At 40.2% G+C, this 19,110-nt stretch overlaps 3 protein-coding genes across 9 annotated transcripts in view; 1 reads left to right on the top strand and 2 right to left on the bottom strand.

Moving 5' to 3' along the window:
- The window catches only part of LOC108628881 (protein split ends), a 232,842-nt gene extending 220,242 nt beyond the window's left edge, over positions 1-12,600 (bottom strand). For 3 of the 4 annotated variants that reach the window (XM_018031091.2, XM_026816800.1, XM_018031092.2), the window contains exon 1: positions 9,797-12,599. In XM_018031091.2, coding sequence (XP_017886580.1) covers positions 9,797-11,175 — 1,379 coding nt within the window. In that variant the 5' untranslated portion in view covers positions 11,176-12,599. Of the gene's footprint in view, positions 1-9,796 lie in introns of all 4 variants that reach the window. The other variant, XM_026816801.1, reaches the window with a different exon arrangement.
- A 754-nt stretch (positions 12,601-13,354) lies between these two features.
- On the bottom strand, positions 13,355-17,797 carry Droj2 (DnaJ heat shock protein family (Hsp40) member A4-like). Of its 3 annotated transcripts, none has more exons than XM_026816802.1 (5): positions 17,618-17,797; positions 15,932-16,133; positions 15,551-15,848; positions 15,144-15,483; positions 13,355-15,071 (listed from the first exon to the last, which is right to left on the bottom strand). In XM_026816802.1, exons 2-5 carry the CDS (start codon positions 16,061-16,063, stop codon positions 14,645-14,647), a joined length of 1,197 nt encoding a protein of 398 aa, XP_026672603.1. In that variant the 5' UTR covers positions 16,064-16,133; positions 17,618-17,797; the 3' UTR covers positions 13,355-14,644. The 3 variants fall into 3 exon arrangements, with proteins under 3 accessions (XP_026672603.1, XP_017886584.1, XP_017886585.1); XM_018031095.2 differs by having other exon boundaries at positions 15,932-16,120; XM_018031096.2 differs by having other exon boundaries at positions 15,932-16,117.
- A 248-nt stretch (positions 17,798-18,045) lies between these two features.
- The window catches only part of RpS24 (ribosomal protein S24), a 2,998-nt gene continuing 1,933 nt past the window's right edge, over positions 18,046-19,110 (top strand). For both annotated transcript variants that reach the window (XM_018031099.2, XM_018031098.2), the window contains exons 1-2: positions 18,046-18,156; positions 18,513-18,905. In XM_018031099.2, the coding sequence (XP_017886588.1) occupies positions 18,154-18,156; positions 18,513-18,905 (396 nt within the window). In that variant the 5' untranslated portion in view covers positions 18,046-18,153. The remainder of the gene's footprint in view (positions 18,157-18,512; positions 18,906-19,110) is intronic.

The following is a 19,110-nucleotide window of genomic DNA, read 5'->3' as shown; positions in this document are numbered from 1 at the left end:
TCACGACTCTTATTTATCTATCATCAGCGAACAACACGTTTAATATTCAATCGATAATTACAAAAAACAAAATAATGCAACTTAATAAGATTCAAATATTTATAGATAATTTTGAAACAATTGTATTTATATATACTAGATATAATAGAAAAATGGTAATAACTATTGTTGGAAAAGTGCCCATCATTTGCGGAGTACCGAAATGAAAAGAGTCAATAGCTGAAGGAAACCAAAGCGGTGTTTGAGTTAGGTCAGCGCAAACACTTTTACAGGTAGACAGTAAATGTGAAACCAGAAGCAGGCAAAGGTTAATCTTCCGAAAGCATTACCTAAACACTCTTCGTGTTTATTGCACGTTCCCTCGTAATGGGAAATAGGATATATTACCGTTTGAAGGACAACCAATAAGACTATTAGCACGTCAAAGAACCGCAGTGGTAGTGCAAGAAATACGACTGCCTATTTTTGAAACCAACTTGTTAAAATATCAAAGAGGACATTCATTACCCTTCCAATTGTTAATTGCATACAAAGTTTTGTTTGCTTAAATAAATTAATGCACTTCTAATACGACCGAAAATATTTGTATTGTACAAAGTATATTGTAAAATTTACAAGCGTTCAATTATGAAAATTAAAAGGATATAGCCTCCGTTTTCAGAGGTAAATTTGCGTCAATATTTTATGTCCATAACGCTGGTAATTGAACGGTTTATTCCGTGTTCGAGCTAATGCCACTTTCCACGCTACGATGATATAACGTACTTCTTTTCCGAGAAAACAAATTAAAAAGATTGTCATCGGTAACCGTGGGTTAATCGTGCAAGTAGAAAGCGAGCAAAGTTGTATGTATTGCGCTTTATCTACGAATACCAGCTTCACTCCCCCACTATTTATTCTACATATATACATACGTATGTACACCGAAACACATACGAAAATCTTATAAATTAACCAAGATACATTAACGATCAGCAGACGAACGGTGATTTTTTAAAATCTATCGATTCGAACGAGTTTGCGGCTCTGAAATGTATCTGACATGCATTCCGAGACGCGGCTTCTAAATTGGCGTAACTTGAATCGTGAAATACAATGAATTACTCAATCACGATGAATTATTACTCTCGTTAACTGGCAACTTCCTACGTCGTGTCTGAATACCAGCAGCTTTATCATCGGAAACGGCTCCAATATCGTTTTCGAAACGTCCGGCCGTCGCGTCGTTTTTGAAATGCGAAAATTCCGCCGACCGTGACGCGTCACTGCTCATTACCGCGTTTCGTTTTAATGCGATTACCCGGGTATGCATATACCTCGCGACTGTTCGTCGCGCGACGTATAATTCGAATTATTAAAAACGACTACGTAAAGCGGACGTAAAATACAAATTGTACAATACAGCGTACGGTGTTACGAAGTAAGCGTAAAAAATTCACGGTCATAAATCGTTGCACGGCGCGCGAACGTTTTATCGTCGCACTAAAAGCGCTTTAAAATTGAATGCGACATTATCTGAACTTTGGTTAAACGGAGCTCATAGAACTTTTACGAGCCCGGCTGATACCTCTATAAATAGTTTGGATATCAAAGATCTCGCCGTTGTCTGCCGTTTAAAATTAATCTCGTGAACGTATATCCGGCCCGGCCCGGTCCGAAGCAACGCGGCGTGGCTCGACGCGGCGTAAACGTAGTTAGAGACGATGATAATCGGCAATACAGGTTATTCGTGGCCCGAGAATATTAATTTCCGGGTAGAGCGAGATCCAAATAATCCCTGTTTCGTGAGTAAAAGCGACCACGCGAACCGACCAATCGATATTTACAATGTCAAACCACTCGCTCCCTCCACTTCCATCGCGTAAAAGCAGCTAGAATTTATTTACCGATCATGACGTTATCACATAATTAATGATCGTCGTATCAATGCGTGAAATACGGATAGAAACGCATTAGTAACGTACACGTGAACTCTGTTATCTTTTATCGGCTGAATTCCAATTCGATACAAATTGCGTTACCGGTCTCTATGCTTATATTACGGACAATGGCCACGTTAATTACGGAGGAACAAAGAATTCTTACAGATCGCAGTAAAGTTGATGCAATTAAGAAATGATTACGACCGTTTCATTGATTCGGATCGCCGCTCCGTATTAGTGGATACCATGGAAACGTGGCCCATGTGGGTGGCTCGTTATCAGCGCAAATTACACGTGCTTCTACGCGTTTAATTCAGTTTCCAGCGTGCAATAATAATGCTCACATGACGCCCGTAATTGCGCCGATCGATGATCGCCATTCAAGATCAAATCAGAGTAGGTCCCTCGACGTAACCAAATCGAGCGTTTCATACGAAGAGTGAATTAATATAATGAAACTCGTACAGCTCATTGATTACATTTTCTATGAACTAATATCAAATTTGTACGGTGAATGAAATGGAATATTTCATATTTGAAAAATACCTATATATTCGCGTAATCGATTAAGTATGTATTATCTCAAGAATCCATTCAAACAATTGGATCTGTTTCACAGTAGATAATCATGAATGAACGAAGATTCGAGTGTTTCACTGATATCAGATGATAATGTTAAAGTTTCGAAGTATGTCTTGCTTACATGTTTTCGTCCATAAAATCAGATGTCAAATCTTTCTGTTATATGTATGCGTATTTCCGATAAACAGAAATTTGAAATAGATCGAGATAAAGAATTGGTGCCTCGTCATTCGCACGCAAGTCATCTTTGGATCCAGGAAACCGCGATACGTGGCCATTTAAAGTTTCTCTAAATCAATTCTTCTTGATCTTTCATTTGCTGTTCTCATTATTTAATAATTATCCCTTTTTTTCGATCGAAGGTTTTTCTTTTTTCTTCCTTTCTTTTTAAAGAAAATGTTTCTTGATTTTCATCTGAATTCCGCCTAAGTATATCAGCTGGGACGGAGAATGTTTAAAAGTATCTTTATTTAATCAGAGCGGAGCGTCGTGTACACGATACACACATCAACCGCACAACCAGGTGCATACTCTCGATGTTATCGACTCAGAAACACGCCACGCGGCGCCGTAGCGCGTACAATCAGCACAGCTATAAATTACGTGCCGCGTGTATTCTTGCGCGTAGATCTTCGACGGCAGGAAACTAAGGGGGAAAAAGTATTCGTGGAGCGGGGAAGATGAAATAAGTAAAAAAAAAGCATATAAGAAACGCGTGTACATACACGAACACAAACACGGTTCGTAGATAACAAATTGACACGAACAGCGAAACGAGAACATCGGATCCTTGGTAAATCTTGACGAAGAATAATTTTATCGCTGAATGGAAACAACGAAAGGAAACCCAGATAACGAGATGAATAATTTCGACAGTTTCTCCCGGAGTCTATATTTTCGTGATAGATGCCAACCAGTGTTTCTGAACAAGCGAAAACTATAATTAGCCCATTACTCAATACAAAATGCGTCGGAAGTAATACAAGACCTTGACGAAAATAAAATCAATTGGCTCTGAATGTTATTTCCCCGAAACTTCAATTAAGATGGCTAGTATCATAGAAGAAATGCAATTCGATCATCCGAAGTTACAACTCAGGAAATATTTATCCAATCAACATAAAAATTGTAATAACAAAAACAGTATCGAGAAAGACGCGTTGATTAAAATTGGTAGAGCGCGGGCGACATTGAGTTTAATAAAAACAGGAGTTTTGAAGTGAGAACGAGCCCTAAAAAAATAGCCCTCAGTTTTTAATAAACGGGCCAGAGTCAAATTAGTCTGAATTGAGTTCCGCCCCAGCTAAGACTGTCCACGAAATACGACCGTGGATATCTTTACGAAGGGACGGCTTGCAGATTGAACTGAAATTGCGAGTCACAGGAATTTCCATCGGTATGACCAGCCGACCTCTGCCAGTTTTCCTCACTCTCTCCCTTCGCAACGAAGTTGCAGAATGGTGGTAAGGAGGAAGGGAAACGTGAAAACGAGCCAAAGTAAGAACAGGGAAAGGAAGAATGGGAAATGGAGAGAGAGAGAGATGTAGCTGGCGTCCACGGCGACAGAGGCTGGTATACCGCTGTTTCTGGTTTCCCCGCATCCCATTTACGGAATCACCCTTCTAGAGAGTCCTCTTCGAGCAAACGCCGAAGAGGCGACTTTATCTCAGACCTTCCCGAGGCAAAGCATCGCGGTAACTAAGTACCCTAAGCCACGTGTGCCCCTTCTGCTAGATTGACCCTGGCCCGAATATTTTCTTTTTCATCATCGGGCGCAAAACTGCTTAGGGGATCTTATAAGACTTGAACTCACGATCGTCGGTTTTGTAAACGGTCCATCTAACCATTACTCTACCGACGTTACAAGAAACCTGACCTTACAGACACTTATTCTATTGATCTAATCTTAGATTATTTTAATCTCAATCTTATGAACAATCTTTCGGTACTCCGATATCAAACTACTATAGTCATGAATTTCGTTCTTTTCATTCGCAGATATAAAATACTTTTATAAAGATGATAAGAAAATTATATGCTACGATAAAAAGTAAATTTTCATTGAACTGTGCGTACGTATAGAACAGTCCGTGTTGCCTTCGTTTTTATGATCTCTCCTTATTACCATTCCTTGACAACTGACCTGCTATTATCGTTCAATACCAACATTATTGTACAACGTATCATTGTATAGAGTTACACTGTCAGGATGGCAAATAGCTGCGATTATCGTAATTGCTGCGTTTTGCCATTTGTGCTCAACGTATCGACGTTTCTAGTAATTTAGACGATTAATATTTGAGAAAGAATAATTCATAGAGTACAAAGATAACGATTAGTATCGTATAATCAAGTATACATATAATTATTTAATTTAAAACTCTGATTTTCGAAATTTCATTTAAACATACACTATACGTTTTCGCTGCGACGAAGAATGCGGTATAGTCTTTGCGAGATCAATCAAATCCGACAACTCACTCGCATCGTTCGAAACATGCGATGCATTATGAATGCGATCCGAAGCTAATAAGGAACGAGGTTAAAATCCAAACTATGTATGCGTGTACGTGCATCAAACATCTGTCCTGGACAAGCGTGCAGTTTGCCAGCGGGTTATTTAATTTAAAACTCTGATTTTCGAAATTTCATTTAAACATACACTATACGTTTTCGCTGCGACGAAGAATGCGGTATAGTCTTTGCGAGATCAATCAAATCCGACAACTCACTCGCATCGTTCGAAACATGCGATGCATTATGAATGCGATCCGAAGCTAATAAGGAACGAGGTTAAAATCCAAACTATGTATGCGTGTACGTGCATCAAACATCTGTCCTGGACAAGCGTGCAGTTTGCCAGCGGGGATGCAGCAAAACTGAGCTGACAAAAATACGAGACAAATCAAATCTGTTTGTACAAAACGAAGAAAATGAAAATAATAGAATCGGGCCTTTGAATTAAGAACATCGACATGGAACGATGCACCTGTATAAGGATTTTCGTGACGTACCGGTGATTTGGCGTGTTTAGCAAACGACTTGACGAGTCATTAAACAGAGAACACTGGCAATTAATTATCACGTTTGCGTAATCGCCGCTCGACGCCGGTGGAGGTGTGGTTGCGCAACTATCGCTCATTCTGTTCTCTCCTCTCCTCTCATCTCTCGCTCTAACCGGTAACCGGTGATCCCTCTTCACCCCCTTCGCGGTCGATCGGGGCCCTGCTGACCCACCGCCCCCGCCGCTACCACTTCCTTCTGCGTCGTACCAGAACCCACAGTCTAATCGTTCGTGCCGGTAACCTTAATTTTTCCTTGCCATACATGCGACCGGCGCACAAACCGAACCGATCGACTCGTAACATTTTTCCCTCAAAGTCGTTCCACGTTCGTAAAATTATACTCGCGTGCTCGCGTGGTGTGACATATAAAAATGTATAAAACGCGCAGAATTGACCAGCGTAAATGGCATGTTTGTTATATTTATATTCTACCAAGAACAGTTCACGCGGTCCCGTTGTTTTTCCTTCAATCGATTCTCCATTGATTTTACCAGGGAATCTCTTCCTGGCACCGAACCGGCTGTTTGTGTTACAAATGAGCGGTCGATTCTTTGCCGCGATAATAGCCGGTCGTACATCAACACGCAAGAATGCGGTAGAATATAATTCTATTAAAAGACGCATTCGCCAATGGCAAAAGAAGATTAAATGCCGTGACGAGCTGTACTTACGATGCGTTTTAGAAAGCGAATGTCTGCCGCGTCGATTTTAAAATAACGTTGCCGCGTGTTGGCAACGCGAGGTGAGAAGACGCATTGAAAGACGTGGCGATACGTCTTTTAGGCATTCTACACGATATGCGTGAATACAGAACGATTTATGGGGCACGGTTAATTAAATTTTTTTAATTCTTCATATTTCATTCGAAATTCAATTAAACATATGAATACCGTCGGTTTACGAAACGCTTTTAATCAACGCTTTTACGGAAAAAGAATTGTTTGCTTCTCTCTTTGGGAATTCATTTGTAAATAACATTTAATTAAATTTACCCTCCACAAATTACTCCATTAACATGATTTTATGATTAGTACTTATTGAGGTCTTAATATTGACAATGACGCGTTCTCCCTTTTTTTTAAACTGGAAATTAAATAAATGAAATGTGAAAAGAAAAATAAGAACAAAATCGGATCGTGTAAAGATAACATCTAAATGCATTCCAGGTCATGAAATGGAAACCGCGTACGAGATTATCCTTTATCTTCCATCCCGGTACAATTACAAATTTCATGGTGGCACTTAACACTATGCAAAGTAAGTATTCTAATGAATATTCAAAGCGCCCCGGCAGGAATAATTGCAGTTCCAAGTATCTACGTTGAATCTCGCAGATTGCGTCGCAACAGCGGTAATTTAAATAGATTTACATTAAAAATAAACATGCCAAAACATCCATCTAAACAGGTCAAACATTAATACGCCGCGAAACACCAAGACACTCTTCCTCGGACAACCATTTCCCATTTGAATGAAATTGTAATTGTAAATTACTCGAATAATCTCAAGGACGCAGACGTGAATAATTTCGCTGCCATTAATTTCTTATTCTCAATGCTACCTTATTTCGTTTGAAATATTTTTTATCGCTTTGAATTCAGAAGAAATCAACAGCGAACCGACCAAAAGGAATCTTTAAATAAAAAACAATCTTAAACAGAGGAAGGAACCTGTAGACGGTGGCGAACATCAAAGAAAATTCCCATTAATAATGTTTATATTTAAGGTCTCTCTGTGAAACTTTTAATTACGTTACAAACAAGCCAAGATCGGTCGCCACTTCATTTTAGTCGTTGTATTTACTATTTCAACGCGAATAGTGGGTGGCAGACAACAGTCGGATGAAAAAGTAAAAAGGAGCAGAAGACGATAGAACGAACTTCAAAGCTATAGCCACGGTTTGATACAGGAGCGTGGACGAGAAAAATAAGGGGGATCAAGACGGGCACCTAGAAGGTACATACGAGAAGAGAGAACGAAAAGAGACAACAGGCTTGTGGATATTATAAATCAAGAAGAGGTCCGTAAAGGGAACGTCGGTGGCGAAGGCGAAAGAAGAGAGAAGAAGAAACTTGCGAGGGAAGATACGCAGGGGCAAGGGATAAGAGGCGAGGGGAGAGAGAGCATAGTCGTACATCACCGGCGGTATTTACGACGTACCATCGTAAATCAATGATCGCACGAACAGCGCGGTTCAACGAAATTCCTTTTCCCTTCCTATATACGCTCTCCCTTCCTTCCGACCATTCCTCCGCTTCCTGTACACGAGCCGATGTGAGAATCTGTCCTGCCATACATCGCCGCTGACGGTGGATGCTGAAGCCTAAGAATCTTTGAAGGAATTCTTAGCTCACGGCCAAGATATATCGTCGATTTATCCGGCAAGACAAAAACTATTTGTCTCCGCTAGCAGAAATTTCGAGCGTAAGATGAATCCATCGCGCCGTTTTCACCCCACGCGATTTACGTGATCACATCCTCAATTTAATGTATGATACTTTTAGCGATAGACACACGTTTATGAATTATTTTGAATTCTATTAAAAAACTACAGAAGAAATCCAAATACCGCTGCTTTAATCACGCATTTCTTTGATCTCTTTTCTGTGACAAATATAGACTACCTCCTTTTTACGTGATATGTATCCGACGGAAACGACTGGACACGGCATCAAAGCATCCAAATTACGTTTCCAAGAAGAAAAGAGAGTAGGAGGAAAAAAAAGATAAAAAAGGTATAAATCAGAGTGACCATGTGCCCGGATGGTTTCGGTCCAGAAGGAAAATGGGCTGGGGTCATTCAATGTAGCAGGCAACGAAGCATTGTTTGTCGGACCCTTTAAACGTCATTTAAACCGTGACTCCTGCCAGCCCAGGAAGGATCGTTTTAACGAGATTCGAGACAGACCAGGTCAGGCCTATTCTAGCACGGCACACGAGTGATGCCCTTTACATCTCGACGAAGCACCTCGAGGAATCAACTTCCCTCGTTCGACACAAAAGGTGCCCCCCTAGTCACAGCTGATCCCGGTTGATCCGTGTAAAATCACGCTGCGCGATTGTCGAGACCCCGACCTCATCACTTGCCAAGTCATCTGCAGAAAGGTGAATCTTTGCGACCGTCTCATAAGCTTTTCTACAAAATACGATTTTGTGTCATATGACGACTCGTTTCATAATAAATGCCAGCTAAAAAGAATATCTATTTTATCCAATAAAAACAATGCCTTGCAAATAACGCTTAAATAACTTCGTTACATAAATTTTGCGCCCGTCAGAGAATTTAATCCGTACAATTCTTACACGTTCTGTGCAGAGACCAGACAAATGGTCCTTTAAAAACACGAGCGGATAACCAAAGGAAAGCGACAGAGGATGCGTAGCATCTTGCTGGGGACAGCCGTAAAAAAGGCGGGTGGAAAAGATGAAAGTGACCCTCGAACGGACTTTGAAAAGAGCCATAAAAGTACAATGAGGGGTTAGAAGGAAGACGCCTTCGCTTTCCACGTGCTGGATGACGACGGAGGCGTTCAACGGAGGGCCTTGGATCCCAGAAAATTCGTGTTTTTTTACTCGTACGTCGAGAGAGATTACAAAGGACCAAAAGGGGACAGAACCTTTTTAAGTTTTCTGGAAAAGATGCGAGTGTCATCGCGCTTAGACGATGACTTATTACGAAACGATACATCGTTATCAGAACGGACTCAGGCATTTTTTGTATAACTTCGTAATTCTACGCGTGCAAGCGGATAAGAAACGTCTCACGTGGCGATGTCTCACCGAGTTTTTACCCTAATTTACCGGTCGCTTCACTAATCTTATTTGCTCGAGCTGGACGTAGTTTAATTCCATTAGCGAAATTAAAGTTCTAGCAGGAGTATTTAACTGCGGATCGATGCCACTAACCCGCCGACCATTAAGATAAACCCTGGTAAAGTGAATTCCGAATAACGCGATGAAGTGAAACTTTCCAAATTCCATTTTCAAAAAAGTATAGTACATGCTAAATAAATTTCAATTTCATGTTATCTTAACATAGAACCCAAAATAGTACGAACGTATATTAGCGTACGCTAATTAAATTAGAAATAATCAACCGGATAAGAAAGAAGTATCACATTCACAAAAATCATGCATTATTAACGTCATGAATTCGAAATATGTATGTACATTCGTAATTACGGAATATTTACCAAAATATGGCATAAATAAGGATGTCAGACTGACCTGATATAAATGATGCCTCCGTTACTGCATATCCTTTTCCATCCACGTGGCACCGTAATCGCTTGTTGCTGCTGTTGTTGCTGTTGTTGTGTATCCACCGCACTCCCGTTCATTGTCAACACACTTTGTTGAACAGCATTATTGTTATTGTTCACGTTGTTGATACACGGCTGACGCGCAGCCTGCTGCGCGCACGAACCAGCACCGTTAACCGTCGCCGCGACGGACAAACCATCGTGTGCCGATTGACTTTGATCTTCAGGGCTGCTCAAGCTACTATACGTCGACGATTCACCGGTATCAGAACGGACAGAGTCACAGCTAACAGCACCACTACCACTACTACCGACAACCATACTGCCGCCACCACTGACAACACCGACATTCGAACTGGACGAGGATAGCGACGAGCCGGTTTGATTATCGAAACCGTCCTGTTGCCGGCTTTTCTCGTCCATAATGACTCGCTGCTCGACATTCTCGCCTTGAAAAACACCCGTGAACGCCTGAGACGATTCGTTTCCCTGTTGCACATAAGCGACGCAGTCGCTGTCGTTTAAAAGACCGACACAGCCCTCGCCTGGATTCTCCTGTGCGATTCTACTACCGCTATTATAGCCGTCCGTCAACCTTGCTCCAGCCGGGTAAATCTCGCCGTGAATCCTCGATGGAAATAATTTATTAGGTATCATTCCACCGGCGTTTAGCCTTCCGATCGTTTCCACATTGTTCGACACGAAATTCTCCGTGCTACTCGAATCGTTCTCCAACAGACCATGGTTGACTTGATTCTTACTATCACACGCCGTCACAGCACAGGTCATTGTCGTAGCCGCGGACGTGTTGGTCGCCTGAACTAAATTCGTGGTCTGTCCGTAGGGCAAGCCGCCGTTGTTCGAGACGATCGTTCCATAATCGTCTTCGTCTTCTGTGTTGCCAGTGGAGAGGGACCGGGCTGACCGGCTCGATTCCCCGTCGGTGGACACATACTCCAGCGGTTTTAACCGGCAACAGTTATTAACCGTGCCACCGACGGCACTGTTGTTATCGTTACAGTAAATGGCGGTTTTGGCGGGAAACGTCGCCGCCGCCGTCGCCACCTGCGGCGGCAGAATGCTGGCGTACGTCGCCTGCTGCGGGGATTGATACCCAACTGCGGTAGCAGCAGCGGCAGCGGCGGCGGCATTCTGACCAACCGCCGTGGCGTACGCAAAATTTTCTCCTGATACGTAGACTAGAACGCTATTCTGTTGAATGCCTTGCGCGTGCTGCGGATGCTGCTGCGGATGTTGCTGCTGTTGTTGTTGGCTATGATGATGACGATGACCGTGGTTCGGAAGAGCAGGGTGCGTGGACGGCTGCTCAGGCTTGCCCGCCATGGTCCAGGTCCAGCAGCGCTGCGAATAACCCCGACACCGACATCACTGGAACGCTGGTAGCACGCCTACGTGGAGACACCTCCAGGTTCTGCTGCATCCTCAGTACACGGATATGATCACGCGCCCGTTACTGGATTTCCCGAAATCCGCCGCGTTTTCTCAGTCGTTACCTCTAACCACGCGCGTTCACCGATCTTTGGAATCCCGCAGCTATCGCTCGACATTCTCGGCTTCACCGCGCACGGCATAGCCAGACTGATGATTCCACTGACTTATTCTTCCTTCCCAAACTTTTCTCGTATTCTTGCACCAAACTTTCCAATCAGACGCACTGTCACGAATCGCTCTGGTGGTATGTAAATGATCGCAGATCGCGCCTTACGATAACTGTGTCAATGATTTTGGAATTGGAGTCTAGCCGTCAAACAAGATGAGCTATTCATCGGTCAATGGCCGTCTAACTTTTCCGACGTGATCAAGAGCATTACTTTACTTCTTTTTAAAAGTTGTTGTATGAGCCAACGGGTTTCTTCCATAATCAAACATCTTGAGATTGCACGATCACTACTGTAGAATGTAAATATATCATATTTTCCGGAATAAATTTGATGACAACTGCTTAAAGAACCGTACAACGTTTCCCTCCAAACATTAATTCGTTGTACAAAATTAAATTACGCAAATGATGTTGTGTAGAAGAAAATTACGGTTCCAGTATTATTCACAAGGTCGACTTGCAAAGCGGCAGCCCATTCATTTGTCTCGTTCACCGATTTAGTCGCGTCGAAACTAAACACACACAACCGGGCTAAGCATTTATCTAACCTAGACTCTTCAACACACTGCTATTCATAATACATGTAGCAAATTACCGCTGATAATAAACTGTGTTAGACGTAGACTCCTTCCGAACGTTGGAAAACACCGAGGAGCAAGTCGACGTTATAAGTAAAACTTTGGTAAAGAACATACGTGATGCTTGAAAATAAGAGAAATTGATCTTCCTAAGAAAGTCAGGTCGTAAAGGTCGTTATGTCATTGCCACGGTTCCGTCGCATTATTCCCGGTCGCAGTTCCAATTATTCCGTTTCACATGTACGCACTTTTCAATGAAAGAATAACGAATATCACACTCGATTATGTCATGTCGCGAACCACTGTCACTGAAAAAAAGAACCACGCTTTGCCGAATCTTCGTTCACGCACCACAGAAGAAAGCCATTTTCTTGGACACTGAATATATAAAGGTTAATCATGACCGAGCTACCGCAACTCGCTCGATCGGTAATACCGCGAATGCACTCTTGCTACAAAAAACACTTTGTATTGCCGTAACAATTCGCGTTAAATTGCACGGACGGACGTACGTCGTGTTATGACGCTGTGTCATCGTCACAGCAGCAGTAGCACCACCACCACCACCACCACCGTCCTCCGCCACCACCACCACTAGTATTACCACCACTACCACCACCAGTCGCGGTTACGAACTCGGGTTAAGTTAACTAACCCTCTTCTCGAGTCGAACACCTGCGCGGCCCGCGCTCATCGTTTTCACCGAACCTCACTTCTTGATCGCGTAGAAACGCACGCTTGTTATATCCCGATCGGCACAGCCGCCTTGTTTCCTCCCGTCGATTCCCTGTCGTCTGCTCCGTAGTCACTTAATTTCCGTAGAGCACTGCCTCCGTACGGTAAACTGAAAGAAATTCTATTCTGCGGATGCTATGTGTACGCTGTTTTCGCGTAACTGATATTGGAAAAATATGGCTGCCTCCGCATACCCAGAAACCTTTGCGGCATCTCCACGGCTAGCTTTCGGCCACTCGTATATACGTACATTACAAAAACATCGACCCTTGACGCGATTATATCGCCATCGTTAGGCTATTTTACGTAACTCAAAAGGCGCGTTAACATTGTTACATCTCGTGGAAGATACTATTTAAATGCCTGCATAGATTGTTCGTGTTCTCGTTTGTTATTTATATTGCATGCATAATAATTACGTATTCTTGCTTTTACGAGAAACATTAGAATGTCAGAAAATCGTGCGTGTCATTATTTCTTTAGCTGAGTTTGTTATAAATTAAAGTGGGATATTTAAAAAATAATTTAGGTGAACACGGCATGCATATGATAGGACACGGGTCAAATTTTATAACACTATGTTTCGACATACTTGACATTATACTTTTACCAATTTATTCGAGACGATCCAAAAAATGTACTAATCAATCATCAATTTATCTAATAATAAATAAGATTATAATACGCGTCTATTTGAAATTCGCTATAGTAATTGCGGACGTGTACGTGACCTTGCATACAGTAAATTATGTGAATGTTTGAAGACGTCTTTAATGCCGATTTACGATCACAAAAACGGTTCTTTACGCGCATTACTTGCCTTGAAGGAACGAAATGTATATCTCTAATAAATTTCCAGAAATTACGTAAAAACTTTTAATTAAAGTAATTTTCAGGAATAGCCTATACTTCCAGTTCCATCACTATAATTAAACACTGAAATCTTGTTTCTTTTTATTACAATAAACAATATTCGTGAACATGCGCAGCAATTCACTTTCGCACAGTGGAACGAACGAATTAATATGCAAAATATTTTCGTATAGTCATATTTCGCGAGTAAATTAAACGCTACACCTAATGGAATAATGTCCCGCTTAAAAAGAAGTCAAAGTTGACGATCGAGAATGCATCAAAAATTGTTTGTTATAAAATGTCTCAACGTAGCTCGTAGAGATTGTACAATAATCATGTTACTAGTATGGACTTTATCTATATCGAAAAGCCCATGTAACGAAATACACTACAATTTAAAGAACTTCAGGTAACACGAATACATATAAAGTATTAATTTAGTTCGACTGCCTAAGTTTATTTTTTGCATTCAGTATGCGCGTAATGGTGAGAACTGTTAAATATAAAGAAATTGGATAGCAAGAGATAATCAGAATGTTTAGCGTTACATGATACAATTGATTATGTTTTGCTGTGACTATTAACATTACACGACGTTACATTAGATGTCGAGCAAGTTCTCGTTTCCTTATCACTTCGTTCAATGATAAGTACATTATTTTTTTTTTATTACTTTCTACAACAAGCGATAAACTAATTGTAACCAGTTGGCCAGTTTTCACCAGAATTTATGTAGTTTAATTCAGAAGTAATGATGATGATTCCATTAACAGCATTAATAGTATCCTATTCAACTCAATAACTGTGGTAGTTATTGAGTTATATCTCCATGTGTAACTTTCACAGTCGTGCACGTGTCCAAACATTTTTTCGCAAGTTCTTTTTCATTTCTTTTCCCGAAGAACTGTATATGTCCGCATTTTTTCATTCTCCTGTTAATACATATGATCCAGAATCGAGCGAATGGGACAGAAGTTTAAAATGAAAGAATGACCATATTTATTGTGAGACTGATGTAATTAAATTAATGTGTGGCACATTGGACTCGCGAAGGTCCTCCTTCGTCTTCCTCGTATGCTTGTCGTTGATTTCGCCTCGCTTCTTGCTCTGGATCCAAATCCATTAAATTGCATTCCTCTGCTCCTTCTGGAATTATAACTTCTTCCCTCGGAGGTAGACATTGCTCAAGAGTCGAAATAACAGACGGGTCAACAGTTTTCGGAAAATTCACTACAAATTGAATTATAAGCCTGCCACGTGTAAATGGATCTTTGTAAGTCGGCATTCCTTCATTCAATATGCACTTTAAGTCTCCGTGCCTTATTACAGATCCAGGATACGAAGTTATTACTAGATCTCTTGCATCCAAAGTGCGGATTACCTTTTGGAATCCGCACAATGCCTCGACGAGTTCTAATTGCATCCTTATGATTAGGTCGTTGCGTGAGCGCCTAAAATGATATAATTAGTTAAGCACAAGGCCAATGTTCGATATATACTCAAGTTAAGAATAAAATACTCACTTGAAAACATCATGTTCCTTCTCTTCGAGTAGAATCACGATATCTCCTGGCTCGTAATCTGGTTCCTGATCACCTTCTCCACTGAAAACAATCTTCTGACCATCTACCATACCTGGGTCAACGTGAACTTCTAAAATCTTTCTGTCTCTTATGGTTTTCCTCCCACTACATTGTTTGCAACGATCACGCAGGTTTATGCGTTCTCCTTGACCTTTACACTCTGAACACACGGTCTGCAGATGTTGCAGCATTCCAGGTCCCAGCTGCTGTATTTGAACTTGCATGCCAGAGCCATGACAAGATGAACATTGTTCAACGGAGCCTTTCTTTCCACCAATACCTGATACGAACGGGGATGTAAATTTTTTCCAGAAAGTATTTAACAGGTATCACCTTATAATACGTACCGTCACATTTATCGCAAATAACGTTCTTTTGTAAAGCTAATTTACGAACGGTACCCTTATACAATTCCTCTAAAGAAACAGATAACTGATGTATAACATCTTGCCCTCTGCGATCTCTCCTGCGGACATTTCGTCCACCAAAACCTCCACCAAAGAACATGTCGAAAATATCCATTGGTGAAGAAAATACATTTCCGCCACTGCCACCTTCTTTCAAAGCTTGTTCTCCACCTTGATCATAAATTCGCTTCTTCTCAGGGTTCGATAATACTTCATAAGCTTGTGAGATTTGTTTGAACTACAATCCGAATATACAACTTAAAAAGACATCTCCAACATTTATTTAGGATTTTATGTGACCAGAAAGAAAATGATACTAACTCTTTCTCCTTCATTCGGATTTTTGTCAGGGTGATACTTCAAAGCAAGTTTCCTATAAGCCTTTTTCAAATCTTCTTGTGTACATCCAGGTTTCACACCTAGCACATCATAAAAGGTGGTTTCCTTCACCATTTTTACTGATTTCCTCTTTTACAATGATCTTCACGTGCTGTAGCAGTAATTAATCTGCTAATAAAAAAAGCTAGATGAAAATATTATAACTTTTAGTATAATAAAGTAGTTATTACATCCTTAAAGCCTGCCATATTTTTTTCCCAGTCATATATATGCGCTAAAGTACGTCTAATGTACATAAGCAATTCTAAGATAAGATTATAAAGTTCAATAGAAATATGTAAGTAAACTACGAACTTCATTTAATTATTAACTATTTTATCACACTGTAATTATTATTTGAAAAAGGAGAATGGCTCAGTAGACTAGATGCTGACTCAAGATACTAATTGTTATTCAACCTAGTAATTTATGGAGTGCTTAAGTCATGAATCTATTAACCATTCTCAAAGATTACATTAAAATTTATTAAGATACAGGTATATAGGGCAGAAGTTTGAATGAAAATGCACTTGTGTCCGATTCATTATGTTCGAATAAAGAACTCCAAAAATCACGAATCATTTACATTCCTACAGAACATTGCACCCTGAAATGCAAATCCTTCTATAGCAATGAATGCGATTATAAAAATAAAATTATACCTAGTAACCTTGAACTTCATGTACATCTAATTTTAATAATGGTATAGGATGATTCAATGTGTATATAAAAAATATATAAAAAATTGTTCGTCAGTTAATTTCTTGAAAGTTCGAGTCGAATAAATATATGATGACGAACGTGTATTGGGCTTCAAAGCGTATTAATTATAAGCTTGTAGAAAATCCGAGCGAATTGTATCCATGTGCGTGTTTGGTTTCAAAATGGCGACGAGACTCATTTTGGGACAGCGGAATTTAATTAATTCACACGGAAGAGGAAAGTGAAACACTCTTCCACCAGAACGCGATATTCGATAGTATTTGGCGTGCTATGAACAAAGAACACCGCACTTTCCAGATCGTTCTGTTAACTTCTCTTAACTATATACATATATACATAGGTAGCTACGTAGTACAATAGATTTACATTACCGGACGGACACTTAAAGAAAAATATCGGAGTAATACTAGATTTAGTTGTTAGAAAATTAATGGAATCGGTGCATAGCTTATTGAAGCTAATGAAATAAGAACGGTAATTTATATCTAAATGACAAACATATATATGTACATCCAAAACTTCAGACGCGTTTAATATTGACACGAGGAAGCCAATAGAGACTCCACCATTTTTCAACCTAAAGTGCGAGTCATGGACGAACACAAGTTGTACTATGATAAAACTCGTTGATGCGTGTTTCGTAACACACAATATGCTCGTGTACGCGTAGCGCTATTATTCAGCCTTTGAACGAACAGTTCAAGGATCAGCGAAAAGGAGTTGAACCCGTGTCGATATTCCACGATGGTCTCGAATATTGCACTTCGCGTTTGCTTTTTAACGCTAAGCGAATCGCTATCGCGAAAAAAAAATTCGCAAACTACGGGATCGATCGTGTGATATAATGGTGAAAATCCTGACCGTGCACAGTTCGTTAAACGTGTGATTATTAGCGTTTAATGTTACCTGTATCAGCAGAAGGGAAGCCGCTCGACGAAAATATCCGCGTGCCGTGAACTATCGTCTCTCACTCCACGTAATAGTGTTTGACGAACTGTTGTGACCGAATAGTATTCTGCCAATATAATACTGCTGCTCTTGTGCCCGTTCTCGAAACTTCCTAGAAGAATAATGGACGTTGCTTGAAAACGGAACCAATCGCATAGACGAAGGACTGAAGCCAGCGCTAAATGCGATTACGGTCTTCCTTGGAATCTAACCATTGCACATTCTAACTGCGTTGAACATCCAAGAAGGAAGTAATTTTTGTAAAATTGTTGAATTTATATTGTATATAATTTGAAAGAAAAAGAAAGGGAAGGAGAAAGTCAGAAAGAATAAAATAATTAAAAGGCGCTTTACTACTTTAGTTATTTCATGAAAACAGTGCATTTTCATGTAAAGGATGATCGTCTATGCCCGTGCTCAAACATAGGTTGCGCTGCGTGTTTCCGCAACTGTCCTTTTGCTGTGTTTTGCTGGCGGCACGATAATCAACGAAAATGGTACGTATTTTGTATCCTAAAAATATCGATCAATCAATGAGAAAAAGATGATTATTTAGCTAAAATATAAGCATCCGTTCATGATTACTCAACTTTTGTGAATATATTGTGAAATACATTTCTTCTGTCCGTGTTTAACGTTTATGTTGTCATATCAACTCTTAAGGCAACGGTATGTCATTGTTAATAAAAAGTAAAATGTAAACAGGACTATTTCTTTTAATTAAATACACAAATACTGTACAATCAAGAACTCTTCCTTCTTCCTGGAGCTGTTGCTTTAAAGTAACATGATAATAGCAAAAATTAACATGCTATAACAAAACATAACCTCAGGATTCTATTACTTGTTATAGACAGAAGGAGCAGTTACAATCAGAACCAGGAAATTCATGAGCAATCGGCTATTATGCCGAAAACAAATGGTCGTGGATGTATACCATCCTGGTCACCCGTCCGTCCGAAAAACGGAAATTCGGGAAAAACTAGCCAAAATGTACAAAGTCACACCTGATGTAGTGTTTGTATATGGCTTTCAAACCAACTTCGGTGGTGGTAAATCCACTGGGTTTGCACTAGTCTACGATACGTTAGACTTTGCAAAAAAATTTGAACCTAAATATAGGTTAGCCAGGCATGGACTGTTTGAAAAACAGAAGCAAACAAGGAAACAACGCAAAGAACGGAAAAACAGAATGAAGAAAGTAAGAGGTACAAAGAAGAGTAAAGTAGGAGCTGCGTCTAAAAAGGTAAGATAATGCTGTGTTTATTTTTCAGTTATATGACCTCTAGTTCATACCTCTGAAATCTGTCTTCAATGGCATTGCATTTAAAACAAAATTAATAACATTTTAATATCAATCTTGTTAAAATCTTTACTAATCTACAATAATTTAGTAGTCAACTATATTTTCTTTGGTGATGGTATTCATATACTTTTGCATACCTCTCTTT

This window comes from Ceratina calcarata, unplaced genomic scaffold (genome assembly GCF_001652005.2).
Source record: "Ceratina calcarata isolate Rehan_Ccalc_2016 unplaced genomic scaffold, ASM165200v1 scaffold546.2, whole genome shotgun sequence".
Lineage (NCBI taxonomy): Eukaryota > Metazoa > Arthropoda > Insecta > Hymenoptera > Apidae > Ceratina > Ceratina calcarata.
This window is presented reverse-complemented; position numbering and strand designations above follow the sequence as displayed.

Excerpts from the sequence above, each read along its gene's own strand:
- Droj2 (XM_026816802.1), bottom strand. The coding sequence starts at position 16,063 with ATGGTGAAGGAAACCACCTTTTATGATGTGCTAGGTGTGAAACCTGGA. Across the intron at positions 15,849-15,931 it reads ATCCGAATGAAGGAGAAAGA|TTCAAACAAATCTCACAAGC; the intron begins GTTAGTATCATT and ends TTCGGATTGTAG. Across the intron at positions 15,484-15,550 it reads TATTTGCGATAAATGTGACG|GTATTGGTGGAAAGAAAGGC; the intron begins GTACGTATTATA and ends CGTTCGTATCAG.